Source organism: Podarcis cretensis, assembly GCF_951804945.1.
Source record: "Podarcis cretensis genome assembly, chromosome: 3".
Classification (NCBI taxonomy): Eukaryota; Metazoa; Chordata; class Lepidosauria; order Squamata; family Lacertidae; genus Podarcis; species Podarcis cretensis.
This window is the reverse complement of record NC_137172.1, coordinates 57774447-57789231: the sequence shown is the minus strand read 5'-3', so window position 1 is coordinate 57789231 and position 14785 is coordinate 57774447. Positions and strand designations below refer to the sequence as shown.

Here is a 14785-nt window from a genome sequence, read left to right as displayed (position 1 = left end):
TCCATCTCCAGATCATACAACCGATTCTGTAGGCCAGCAGTAGGGAATATTTAGCCCACCTGATGTTGCGGAACTACAACTCCCATCAGCCCCAGCAAGCATGGTCAATGGCCAGGGATGATGGGAATTGTAGTTCAGCAATATCTAGAAAACCAAATGCTGTCTGCAGCTGCCACAGACCATCAGTAGGTGAATATCCACCTATTAAGGTCCAGTTCCAGCTAGAGTCTTGGCGCTGACAAAGTGGAAGTCACATTTAGAAGGTTTTTATCCTATACACTGACCTAAGTGGGTACAGTGCCTGTGTTTGCATATGGCTGCCACCTGAGCCACACCTGCCCCAGACATTTTGCTGCCTGAGCTGAAAGACAAAACTGCCCTCCTGTTCCCACCCATTCCACCAGTTGACTTGTACTTCAGCAATGATGATGTGATAGCTTTTTTGCTACACCTGTGGGTGGCCTGCTAGCTTGAGGAGCATAGAGCACACACAGCTCTGTTCTTCAAGAGAAGGGAATGCTCTGAGGGCTCAGAATAAGTGTCACGAAGTGGGAGACTGTTACATCAGTTGTATACCATCAGAAGCATTGCAATAGCAATCATGGTTCATTTGATTTCTTTACCTATAGTGCAATCCTATACATCTACTCAAAAGTAAGTCCCAAAGAATTCAATGGGACTTACTTCCAGGTAAGTAGGCAAAAGACTGAGTGAGTCACTCAGACCCATTTCTAGCATATGCATTGAGAACTTTTTAAAAATTCAGGATTACTGTACAATCTTTTAATAAGTGTTACCATCATTTTCTATATTAAAGTTTCTAAAGTACGTGTTATTTTTCTCTCTCCCTAGAATGTCTGAAGACAACTCCGTAAAAAGAAAAAAACCCTGCAAAAAAATCCTAAAGATGAGATCAAACTATTTTTTTGAGTTTCTCATAGTATTTCAAAGAGATGATTTCCGTATTTAAACCAAAACAGATATATTGTGAAGTGAAAATTGTGATATTTTTGTTTCTTATATAATAAAAATGGATGTTTACACTGTAAATATTACTTTAGAGTGATCTACCTAAAGCTGTACATATGTATGCTAGTTTTAACTCACAACAAATCCTATGATCTCTTATGCTGTAAATCTGTTATTTTGATAACTGCATTTCAAAGAAAGACAAGCAACGCACAGGACAGAAAGTACATTAAACTGCTGCTTATGGCTGCATATACAAAATCACTGTATGCTGATTAATTGCTCCTTAGCACTTAAACTACTATCTTGAACTCATGAACTGGATGGGCAGAGAGTGAGCTTTCTCACTTTTTCAGTGCAGTGATGGGGATATGGCACGACTCCAAATGAATTAACTATATTCAAATTGCTTCTTCACTATACTTAGAATTGCCCAAGATGAAACTGGAGGGGGATATGTTGAAGAACTCTTCTAAAGCAAAATGTTGGTAGGAATTTAGGAGTGGTGGTGGTGAAATATTTTTCAGTACAATTCATAACACTTATCAGGTGCGTTTCATGTACCCCTAAGGTGCCATTGAACCCTCTTCTCCCTGCCAGCAAGATTCCAGACAATCTGGAGGGGTCTCCTAAGGCAAAATACCTGTAGGAATTTTGAGGACACTGAAAAGAATCTCAGCCAGATGAGAGACATTTTTAAAACTCCCCACCCCCAGGTTTAGTAAATGCCCCCCTCCAAATGTAGATAAACCTTTGTGAAAGACTACCAATTAAAGTAAAAGGGCACAACACTGGATGGATTTTTTCATAGGCGACTGTATCATTGGCGCAAATTCAGATTATTTTCATTGCCAACCAAACTAAAGTCAGATATATATCCTGTATATTTATAGGTATCTTTTTCCAGTTAATGATATAGCTACTTGGCTACCAGAATCAATGTAATCCCACAATTGCCAAAGGTGAACGCTTCCCCTTGATTTGTGCTAAAATCATGGATGCTAGGATTAAAGTGCATTTGACATTGTATATGTTTACCAATGAAAGTATTCCATATATATATATATATATATATATATATATATATATATGTAGGACTGGAGACACTTTACTATTTTTTTCCAAAATGAATGTAACCGATGAAATATGCAGACAATAAAGACATTTTATTATCACTGCAAATATCATTGGTTTGATTCAGTGCTGCAATAAACTGGGGAGTTGTCAGGTGATAGACATCACCCTAACTCTGTTATTTCACGAAGCAAGAGAACAGGGGTCAATACAAAGTAAAAGGAATAGCACTTTTCAAAGCAAGCTCACACCTTGCATTAACTGACCTTCTGCAATGCCTGAAATTGTTCCAGGAACTGCTCCAGTACAACAGAATGGTCTAGACAAGAGCTGCTGCTACCATTAGGCAATGTGAGACAGTGGCCTCAGGTGGTGTATTACTTTACCATAGTTTTGTCTTTACCATAGTTTTGTAAGCTCCCTTGTACACATTCATTCTGCAGCTGTGGATGGGGGGCAGCACTACAAATGCAAGCCCCACCTGCAAGGTCCCTGTGTGTGTCACCCTGTGTGCTGAGTCCCCAACCATCTCCACGTTAAGCGAGGAAGGTGTGCAAGTGGGCATCTCAAGCAACAATCTCTGCTATAACAACTGTAGGAGTGTTACAGGAGTGTTCCTATTTTGCTCTGTGAAATTATGGCGTATATATGGCCATCACGAAAGAGGGGTGCCACAAAAAGCAGAGGTGGAATAAATGGCACTCACATAGACTATTTGGTTCTCCAAAACAGTATGAGAAACTCATAGGTATCCAACAGCTGCCTTGGCATACTCCAAAGAAAATCACTTGATTTGATTGAATATGCGAAAGCTGCTTTTCCAACAACTAAGCTGATGTGAAAGAAGCTCACAGTGTTAACAAATATGAACAACACTTCCTAATTCAAAATAAATATACAATAAAACTATAATTAAAACAATGAATGCAGCAAAGGGAAAAAAGCAAAATAGCACAAAACACCAGTCATAAGAACATAAGAAGAGCCTACTGGATCAGGTCTATGGCCCATCTTGTCCAGCATCCTGTTATCCCAGTGGCCAAACCAGATGCCTGTGGGAAACACGGAAGCTCAAGAGCTCTCTCCCCTCCTGTGGTTTCCACCAACTGGTATTTGGAAGCATTACTGCCGCCAACTGTGGAGGCAGAGCACAGCCATTGTGGGTAGTAGCTTTCAACGTAACTGTTCTCAATGAATTTTTCTAACCTTTTAAAGCCATTGCTGCTTCCTGTAGGAAATTAATCAATCCCACTGGATATAGCTTAGGAATGCCAATTAGCCATGTGACAAGAAATGGGGGGGGGTGGGGTGGATCTACTAAGACATCCTATCTCTCACCTAAGGTGTACAGTGGTACCTCGGGTTACAGACGCTTCAGGTTACATACTCCGCTAACCCAGAAATAGTACCTCGGGTTAAGAACTTTGCTTTGGGATGACAACAGAAATCGTGCTCCGAAGGCGCGGGGGCAGCGGGAGGCCCCATTAGCTAAAGTGGTGCTTCAGGTTAAGAACAGTTTCAGGTTAAGAACGGACCTCCGGAACGAATTACTGTACACACACCCCTTCCCTCTCTCACCCAGAAGAGGGGGCAGGCTCCACCAACAGGGTCTTGCCCGGGGGTAGAATATGTTGTGGGGCAGGGGCAGGGATAGAAGCTTTGTTTTTATAAATTTGGCCATGGGGGAGATCCCATTTTTCTCTGCCATAGCATTCATCACATTTCCTCAGGGTCAAGATGTGTGCAAGTTTGAGAGCATTACAAACAGAACATCCCAGAGACTAGAATGCAATCACACAACTGCAGTAATTAGATTGCAGCACCCATCATCGCTGACCATATTAGCTACCCAAACTTCAAGGATGTTAGAACATCTACTTTTGAGAGAGAAATTCAGCATCAAACTGCATGTTACACATGAACGCGTGTAAGGAAATCCAAGTTGTCCAGCTCCCATTTGAAGCAGCATCTACAGGTTGCCATTTGAACCAGAGAACCAGAAAAGCATAGGGAATGCTTAAGCTTTACCCACCTGCTCTTTTCTGCTGCAACTCCCACAAGCCCCTTTGTCCCTCTATCTACAGAGTTTGGAAAAATAATGTGTAGAGGAAAGGTCAGTACTCTTGACTCATTGGAGAGAGTAAGAAAGTAGCCCACTAGGGTTTAACTGCATGTGATTTGTTTGTATTGTGCATTCGGTGTAACCACCACATGTATCTCTGTAACCACCACCCAGAAGTTCTTTCAAGCAACTGATGCTGAATATGAAATTGAATAGATCTGCACCTAAGAACATAAGAAGTCCAGTATTCTGTTCTCAGAGCTGTCAACCAGATGTCTTTGGGGCCCAAGTGCAACAGCGCTGTCCCCATTTGTGATTCCAGCAATTGGTATTCAGTAGCAACCTGACCACTGAGGAGAAGCTAGCATTGCACACCTTCTCCAGTCATTCCCAGCATGCATCTAAGACACTCGAAGACAAGTGTGTGCAGGCAGCACTCCAAACCACACTTATTGAGAAGTCAGTGTCACTGATACCAGTGGGACCTGCTTCCAAATAAACATGGCTAAGATTGAGATGCACATTTTGTGACAGTCCATTGTTATGAAAAGGGAATCTCATGTTCATCACTTGTAGCATTTGTTATCTATGGCAAAGCTCACATTTGGGTGTGAAGAACACATTTCACAAGGTCAACCAGCTGACATTTTCTTAATGTCACCAGACTGATCGGTGTTCCTAAAGCTTAGGGCAGGACCCTAGAGGGTCAGACATAAAGGGAATCTCAGATTTTTAGAGGAGGAATTGGCTTAACGTAAGTTAAAGTGCAATATGGCTAACATAGGCAAATGAGTTATGGTTAGAAGCTGGGAAGCAATAAGATAGATGCAGTAGATGTTAGAATATTTTGTAAGAATGGGAAAAACTAGATCTGCACTGGATGGTGGAGTTATTTTTCCAGAAAACTGGCACAAGCACACTGCAGGAAGTGGTGTTCTCATTTACAAACATTCTCTGCCTTGTTTCCAAGCAATTCCCCAGCCCGAATTAGTTTGGTTTACTGACTTCTGCAGCACACTGACCTTTTCATAGGATAAGCCCAGCTTCTGTGGAGCCAGCATGTGTGGTCTCTGGAGACATGACTTACTCAAATAGCCACAGATTACATTCAACTGGAAAAAGCCCAGAACCCAGTTTCCTATTGGAACCTCAAAAAATAAATCACTTGCCTATCTGAAAAGCCTGTTCAAGGCTGAAGCAGAGAAGCCGAAATATTGTTTTCACCTAAATCATCTTTAAAGTCTGAGTCACCCTATCTTTGAATTCTAAATGCAACAACAGCTACCGATCCAGGCTTTATACCATATTCTACCATAGCCTTTTTATGCATGCATTGATTGATACAACTCACTTTTCAATTTTTTCCCCAGGGCATTCTGAGTCACAGGCAGGACACATTTCATCATTCCCAAGACTGATAGTAGAACTTACATTTGGGCATACTTCTATATGTCAAGAAAGGCCTTCAGAATGCCGGCACTGATACAGCCAATAACACATCTCTTAGGAAGATTTTCCCAAGGCTAGGGAGTTGACATGTGGAGTTTCTGCATCATTTGGGGTGTGGCTCCTTCTAGGTCAGATACTTTTGCTGCATCTCTTGTACTGGAGCAACTGGATAGTGTAACTGCACCCATGAAAAAGCACAGAATTATGTGCCTTCGACAGAGGCTTTCAGGGTGTGAGAAGCTGTCTTACATGGAGTCAGATTATTTGCCTGTATTGTCTAAGCTGGCTGGCAATGCTTTCAGACATGAAGGTGTTTTCCAGTCCCAACTGAAGGTGCTGGGGATTGAACCTGGATCATCTGCAGGCAAACTGGGTGCTTTACTAGGGTTGCCATATTTCAGAAAGCAAAAACCAGAACCACCAAATTGGTTGAGCTTTTTAAAGACAAACCCCAAAGTTGTAGAGATTTTTTTTTTTTACAAAAATGCCAAAAAAACCCACGTGATTTTTCGATCAACTTGCCTAAGATCCAGGACAAAACGCCGCCTTTTGGGAATTCCCCTCAGAAATCCCCCCTGGATGTCAATTCTACCTTTGCACAGACGTATGGTAGCCCTATGCTCTACAAACTGTGTACTATGGGCAAAGGGTAAATAAAAGAATAATGAATCAATCCTCTGTAGATGGCTTGGTTGGGCTCACAGGAGCCCAATTCTTTAATCACATTACATTCATCACAATAATTAATCACCGAAGGCATTTTAGAGGACTTTTCCTGTGACACACTACTGTGCCTTGCTGTTACACTTAGGAGAATATAGTTTTTTTATTTTATTTGCAAGGCCCAATACCAGCAGAATCTACTTCTAAGTGGATGATGAAATTAATTATTGTATGAAGTGCCTAAATTTTTCTAGGTACAATGACATGGCTATCACCACTTTCTCTTTCTTTCTAGACACTTCTTAACCAGATACTGACAAAGTAGATTGAGAGAGAGGAAGCCAGCATATAATGCTTCTGAATAGATAGATAGATAGATAGATAGACAGACAGACAGACTGCAGTTGAAATTTAGCCAAAGCATAGTGCTGGTCACCATTGGTGGCAGGGTGACGGTAGAGCCAAAGGATTTTCAAAAGGATTACCTACTGGATTATTAGCTTGCAGCTGTGCAGGCATAAAGAAATCCAACTGAAAGCACAGCTTGGAAGATTACTCTGTGATTCATTCTGCACTTGAAAGAGGTGAGGGGGCCACAAGTACTTACCCTAATTCTTTCTACCTTAGAAATGGAGCCAACTTTTGAAAGAGACTGGGGTCAAGACAGTGGAATTACCCATAGCAGGCACTACAATGCTAGTCTTTAAATATATTTTCTTCCAAGTGTAATCAATTCAAAGAGCTCATTTTTCTAGGCTTTAATATGGTAGAACAGTGTTTACACGTTACTTATATTTCAAAAAGTGCTACTCACACGAGATAATTAGGCTGCCTTTCGAGAGCAGAACATACAGAACATCACGTAAGAAGGTCAGAGCAGCTTTTCCTTTTGTATGGGGGTTGTTTGTGTTTTTTAAACCCACTCTTTTTCTTTCAGAAGGACCTCATTAAGAACAGCCTATGGGCACTTAAAAATATGAAAGAACAATACTGAATGTTTCTCTGTCTGTGGAATTGCTCGAGACCTACATTAGCTCCCAGTATGTTTCCATACGGCAGCTGTTGTTTCCGTGACTTGTGAGGAAGGATGGCTGAGGTAGTTTCCCCCATTCTTCTTTCCTGTCCTTTTAAAATACTTTGACAAAGAACAGCCTTTACTATGTGCCTTCTCTGCCCCATTGCTTTGATAGGGGGAGAGAGGAGGTGGTGCAGTTCTTCTCCCCATGTGTGTATTTTAATACCTGAGTAGCACTGTTCCCTTTTCTCGCCCCTCAGCTGTGTGTATGTATTTCCCTCTTCTTTTATAGGCCAGCTTCCAATGTGGGGCTTTGATATATTCCATCCCCCTCTCCCCATACCACAGTTGTCTCTGGGAAGGTCCAATAGCTGCTATTATTATTCCTATGACTTTTAAATACCGACTTTCTTCCAAAGAGCTCTCAAGGTGGTGCGTTTATTCCTCCCTCCCCCGGTTCCCATTTTACCTTCACAACAGCCCTGTGAGGTTGGTTAGGCTAGAAGATAGTGAGCAGGCCAAGGTCACCTAGTGAGGGTGATTGCTGAGTGGTTATTTGAACTCTGGTCTCCTGAGTCTAGTCATATATATCTTTAATTTGGGAAGCCATGCTGCATTATAGTAGCACTGCAAACTCAGACTAATAGCTTATCCATAGAAAGGCTCCTTTACAATCCTTCATACAGAGCTCCATATGAATGGTACTAATAGCATTAAATCTCCGCTAGTGCTGTGGAATTATTCTGCACTACGCATCAACAGTGACTCCTGTTATTTGAGATTTTTAATCAGGGTTTCTGATGAGCTGCATATTGTGTTCCGCCTGTGTTTACTTGGATCAAACAGTATGTGGCAATTTTATTTCATCTTCATGGAAGCACTGTGGTGTGGGAGTATTCGCTGGCATTTTTGAGCACTATATATACATCTGCTTAATACATAAATGAATTGCAGCTGAATTACTGTAAGTGCCTTTTTTTTGAGAAATTGAATTTTAACTGTTTTAAAAGAGTATTTGTTTAAGAGGGCAGCCTTTTGTCTACTGCTCTGTCCTTTCTGGTCATAAAACTGTTTTGTATAGATGAGTTGTTCTCTCTTTTTTTTTGGTTTGATATGTTGGGATGGAAATGTTTGGGATGGAAATGTTTATCTGGAGTGATTCCCTGCCCCCCCCCCGCAAGATCTTTGGAAATTACAGGAAATGATTGATTATACCCCAGCCCCTGACTTGTTTGTATGTATGAAAACATTTTAGAGAAGCAAACAGAAACTGCCAAAACTGAGAATTATTTAATAATAATAATAATAATAATAATAATAATAATATCTTTATTGTCAATGTACAACCTGTGTACATTGAAATTAACCGAGCCTCCCCCCCACCAAACACTCAATCTCATTGCACTCTGTGTGCTTGTCGTACAACACACCAACCCCGAAAGTCAGTTGCACTATATTTCTGTTCAGCAGCCTACAGCCCACGGATAGAAACTGTTTTTTTAGCCTGTTTGTACAACTGCTTATACTTCTATATCTCCTGCCTGAGGGAAGAAGATTAAAGAGGTGCTGGCCAGGGTGTGAATCGTCCCTGAGAATTTTTCTCACTCTCCTAAGGCAACGATCCCTTGCGATGTCTAGCGGGCTCAGGGGACAGCCCATGATATCATGTGCTGTGTTCACCACCCTCTGTAAAGACTTTCTGTCCATGGCTGTACCACACTGTGATACAATATAAGAGGACACTTTCTATTGTGGACCAGTAGAAGGAGGTCATCAATTGTTGTTTAACATTGTTCTTTCGCAAGACCCTGAGAAAATGGAGTCTCTGTTTGGCCTTCCTAACCACCTGAGTTATATTGTTTTTCCAAATGAGGTCTTCATTAAGGTAAACTCCCTGGAATTTAAAGGAAGAGACTCTCTCCACACTTTCTCAGTATTTTGTACTCTGGGTGGAAGATACCAGGCTCTGATACTATTCATAAAATCTGCCTATCATTGCATGGCCAGTGCTCCCCCCCAAGGAGGTACTCAAGGGTACGCAGTACTAGCACCTTTTTGTTGTTGTTAAAAAGTGTGGCATTTACTGTAACAACTTCATGGTGAATACTGGCACCACTTTTCCTAGAAAAAAAGCACTGGGCATGGTAAACCATAATGAAGCATTTGGAGCTGAAGCATACAAAATAGGTAAATTTACTCCTACAAAAAATTTTAAGGGGCCACAAGGGAGGAGGAATATAGTTTGAAGAAGGAAACAAAGGGCACTGATACCCTGTTCCTAAGGGGCCTCAGAAACCTGGCCCTGAAAACACCATTTACAGCTGGCTCTGTATTGCATGCAGTGTTCGTTCGAAATTTGCCAGTCGCATTTTGCACCTAGCTATCAGTCACTTGCAACCAAGTGAAGGTGCCCAGGTTCAGGATGGTGCCTGATATCTCCACCATCTGGAGGTGCATTCCTGGGGACCGTGTTAGAAGCTAAGATACGAAAGCTAGGAGCTAAATGGCACCTTAAGCCTAGGTTATGGGCGCAACAACGGAATTTCTAGGTGTGCTTTTTTATAACAAGAATACAAATCTGAAGATGAATGAACTTCAACTAAAATATTATGTTCATTTTTCACATGGTCTAGTTTTTCCTCTACCCACCCCTCTAATATTCTTAAGAAGGTCTCTTCTCCAGTCTTCAGAGAGTAGCTGGAAGTTGGGAGGCAAAAGAAGGTCCTCTTTTCCTTCCACTCTGCAGTTTTAATCTGAAATCTTAGATGCCCAGAGCTCAGAAACCGCTCATGCTAATGAAATTCCCTGTTGCAGAATGTGCTTAAAACAATGGGAGTTTCAAACACTGCCTGGGGGTCCTTGGATCGTTACTGTTTCCACACACAAGCAACACACCCTGTAGAATTCTATTCATTTTATCTGTGTAATCAGAATGAATTTCAGGAACCATAAAAGTCGTATTGAAAAATAAGACTTTTGAGCTGTCTGGCCCCAAAATGGCAACAAGGCATTCCATTTTGGTGACTGTAACCCTGGTTTAAGGAGCCATTTGACGCCTTCCTTATATATCTGAGTTGCTAACACTGATTGCATGTGGGTTCCATCCTTCCTTCCTCTTAAGCTAACAGAAACCTTTGCAGGATTTATGAGGTTCCTTTGCTAGCTTGCAGCATTTGGAATGCAATGTATCTGTGTGTTTTCTTTGTGATCTTTCATCAGCCCCAGTTGCTTATCTTCTTTGATGTAATTAGTAAGTTTTTCAAGGCTTGATTTTCCTTTCCTCCCACTTGGGAAAATATAGGAGTCCCCAGAGTGTGACCTTTGGCTTTTTGTGTGACGGCAAAACAAGAATTTATTCAAGCTAAGAGCTATACCAGCATTATCATTCACAAACTTCACACATTCAGCGTATTCCCCAGGATCCTCATGGACTCTTTCCCCCTTGCAGGTTTTTTTAAGAGGATGCAAGTGAAGTTTGTTTCTAGTATAGCATAGTTTAATTTAGCTTTTTTCTTTGCTCTGCATTAGTAACTTTACTTCTATCACAAGAGAGTATTTCAGTTATATTGTTCCGCGAGCCTAGCTCATGACAACTTCTCCCAGTTTTTGAGCTCAGAGTAGACCCGCTGAAATGAGTGAACCAGTTAGTCATGTACATTAATTTCAATGGGTCTACTCAGGGTACTACTAAGATATCATGCAACCCAGAGAATGTGGCACTCCATCAGCCCCAGCCAGCATAGCTAAGGGTCGCCTGGTCCATCTGGAGGGCCACAGGGTCCCCCTACCCACTTTAAATGCAAGTTCCAATAAAATCAACAACATATCATCCAGTCACTATGTTGTTACATCATGTTTTAAATTAGAACACTAAAACTTAAATTTCATCATTGTAGCCCAAGCACATAACTCTTTACAGGTAGCATTATTTAATTTTAAGAAGTGCTGACTTTTTATCTGAAGCTTTTAAGATACAAATCTCTTTACAACATCTTGTATGGGTTGTTCTTGAATATCAGCATCTCAGAATTTTCTACTTTTTACACTGAAGAAGTGTTTTTCCTCCTGTGCCAGGTTAAGTTCTGCATCATGAATCAACAGATAATAATAACACATCTCAGAACAGGGCAGAATGTATTCATTCCAAAACGCTGTAGGCTTGCCTAAAAGTCCTCAAAGTTCAAGAAAATGTAATTGACTTTTAACCTGGGAGATCCTGAGTGATCTTTTGGAGTGAGAGACATCCAGATCCTTCGCTGATGTGTAGAGCAGTGAAACAAAGTACTCTGGACTATCTTTAATTTATTTATTTATTAATTATTACATTTAGATGCCACCTTTTCTCCTAAGGAGCTCAAGGTTGTGTAGATGGTTCTCTTCCCCATTTCATCCTCACAACAACCTTGTGAGGTAGGTTAGGCTAAGAGATGGTGACTACCCCAAAGTAAGTCAATGAGCTTTGTGGTTGAGTTGAGATTCAGACCCTACTCTCCCAAGTCATAGTCAAACACTCTAACCATTATGCCACATAGTTTGAAATATCATTCTCTAGGGGGCTGCTAAGTCTATAGCCTCACAGTATTCTTTCATATTCTTCCTGGCTGCGTTAGAATAATGAAAATCCAAGCAAACATTTTGAAAAGAATAAACTTCTAGTCTTTGTGGCAGTGATTCTCAATACTAAACAAGTAATCCACTCCTTTTTCCACAGTATTTGCATAATTAGCTTAAAATATGTCATATACTTTCAACTTTTAGCAGCACCATTTGGCCTTTATAGCATCTTCTCTGTCTGGCCCCAGGATACACCACTCTTGAGTGCTTTTGTCTGGCAGAAATGTGTCATTGAAATGTCCTTGTGCTTGTTTGGATCGAGACAGGTGTGTAGAACCTCTGGCTTTTGTGTGGTTGGAATGTAGTCTAGTGTGCAATACAAATGCCACATCCATTTCTCTGCCTAATTTTGCTCCTTCAATGCTACTCTATTCTGTACCTCTTAGGAATATGAAAATGTCTACACCATAAACAATTTATTGCCTATACTTCAGTTCCTCTGTGTCAAGAACTGCCTCCCTAGTATGGGGACAAGTTGGAATATATTATGATTCCATGTGGTCATTCTTTCTTATGCTGCTAATAGCTCCCATGCCAGCAGAGAAACATAAGAGTCAGATTTTGTTTCCAAATGGCAGCTTTTGTCCAAATTAATTTGCCATAAAGGTAAAGGGACCCCTGACCATTAGGTCCAGTAGTGACTGACTCTGGGGTTGAGCCGCTCATCTTGCTTTATTGGCCGAGGGAGCCAGCATACAGCTTCCGGGTCATGTGGCCAGCATGACTAAGCCGCTTCTGGCGAACCAGAGCAACACACAGAAACGCCGTTTACCTTCCCGCCGCAGCGGTACCTATTTATCTACTTGCACTTTGATGGGCTTTCAAGCTTCTGATTGGCAAGTCCTAGGCTCTGTGGTTTACCTCACAGCGCCACCCGCCCTATAGTAGCCCTTTAATATGTCCATAGGTCTCTAATTGTGGCTACAGAGCTTATACTACACTTGTACATGTATCACTTTTTTACAATGATGGCATGTATGGATGAAAATGGTTGGTAACTATATGACAACAATTTAAAATCACTGTGCACTGAGCGATCGATGGTCAAGTCAGTGCAAATGAAATATTCAAACTGTTCTCCTCAGTTGTCTTTCTCAAGCTATCTCACCTGTGTGGCCTTCCTGAGCTCGGGTGAGAACTATTAGTTTGACCAGGATTATTGCTTTTTCTTTCTTTTTTGAAATGGGTACACAAGACTTTCCCAACAGTTAAGAGGAGCATGAAAAATAAACTATTCTTTATTCTGATCAGGAATTGGTCTCGCTGATTTGCCAGTTCTGAAAACATTGTGCATTCTGTTCTGTGAAGACATACTACGCAAGAAATCAAACTTAATAAGAAAAGAGTAAGTATGTTGTTTATAGTCTACATTTCAATGGGCTGAAAATACTCTTGAACATGCTTTTTTAAATCTTCTCATTAAGTCTGCATTTCACAATCCATTTACCTGAGAATAGTCATGTTAAAATAAATTGGAAAGCTGCTGCTATTGCTGAGCCACCAAGCCGATGCACATGCAGAGGGATGTTGAATTGAAGGGGGTAAAATGATGCTTGGGCCCATATTATCATTCTCTCTAAAACCTACACCTTTTCTGGTCTACTAAAGTCAAACAAGTTTTGCTATCAAAAATCTCATTGCTAGGATTACAAGCGGGTTCATTCACTATTGGTAGGAAATACAAGAAATGGATTGATTTCACAGGTGTAATCCTCTCTATCTACCTCTAGTCTCCTGCAGACATTCTCTTCATACCCATTTTGACATGACATTATATTATTGTCTCTCAGCTCTCAGTTGGAAGTGTGGCACCGCTGTTAAGAGTCAAGATTCACTGTATCCACACTATTCCTCCAGCTTCATCCATTGGGCTACCTTGGCTTATCTTGAAGTGTCATCAATGCAGCAGGTGGTACAGCAAACATAGCATGAAAGTAATCAAAGTGAAAGCAATAAATATTTTTTACTGCCACCTCTTCAGTGTTTTCCAGTGTGTTTGGGATCAGAAACAACTCTTCATCAGGTATAACTGATTTAGATGTGACATTTTCCCTGCTGCGATAGAGGCAATTTGTTTCCCAAAAAGGAGCTGTATACACATTTTCTTCAGGAATAGAGGCAATTTCTTATGGGCAATTGGTGTGCATCTTTCTTTCTTTCTTTCTTTCTTTCTTTCTTTCTTTTTCTTTCTTTCTTCTTTCTTTCATTTATGTCTATACATCTATCTATCTAACGATTGGTCAGTCTTGGGTCAAATAAGGGGACATTCATTTATTTAAAAACATTTGTGAACTGCTTACATTTTGAAAAGCCCAAAGCAGTTCACAGCAATGCATTAGAACGTATCAGTACAATAAAAGATTTGTGGTAAAACAGCAGTACAGCCATTTTTCCCCCCAACCACGTCCAATGACATAGAAATATTATCCCATCCACATTGGAGTTCTTTATCAATGAGCAGATACGTCTCTTACATCATTGAGCTGTGTCTCACTAACTGAACAGTTTGGATGGCAGGATTAGCATGGATTGTTTCTGTGGAATTAGCAAACTGCTGGGAGGGTTTGCCAGTTCAGACGGGAAGACCCTTGCATAAAACCCTGCTCATGTTGTTGGGTCATTTAGATGTTCTCCCAGCATAGCAGTAGTCAGTCCTTTTTTTTCTGGGGATACGCAGGAGTACGCATACTGTAAGGTTGGCATTATTGAGGGACATTATTTCAATATGAGTAGGAAAATGAGAGTACCCCTAAACGGGGGTGGGGGGGGAAGCACTGGTAGTAGTACTCTTATAAAAGGCTCTTTCAACTTGTAACACTTTGGAGTTTAAAAAAGAAACCAAGTTACTCTGATGTGATTCTTTTAACAAATCCTTTCTGATTATTTGTAAATATATATTTGCCAATGACTTATCTGCTGGTTGTCTTATGATGTCACCA

The 14785-nt window shown here is 40.9% G+C and overlaps 1 protein-coding gene across 1 annotated transcript in view; it reads left to right on the top strand.

Moving 5' to 3' along the window:
• MYCT1 (MYC target 1) overlaps positions 1-1230 on the top strand; it is a 51655-nt gene extending 50425 nt beyond the window's left edge. Inside the window, exon 8 of the mRNA XM_079971580.1 lies at positions 853-1230. Coding sequence (XP_079827706.1) covers positions 853-861 — 9 coding nt within the window. The 3' untranslated portion in view covers positions 862-1230. The remainder of the gene's footprint in view (positions 1-852) is intronic.
• The last annotated feature ends 13555 nt before the right edge of the window (positions 1231-14785 follow it).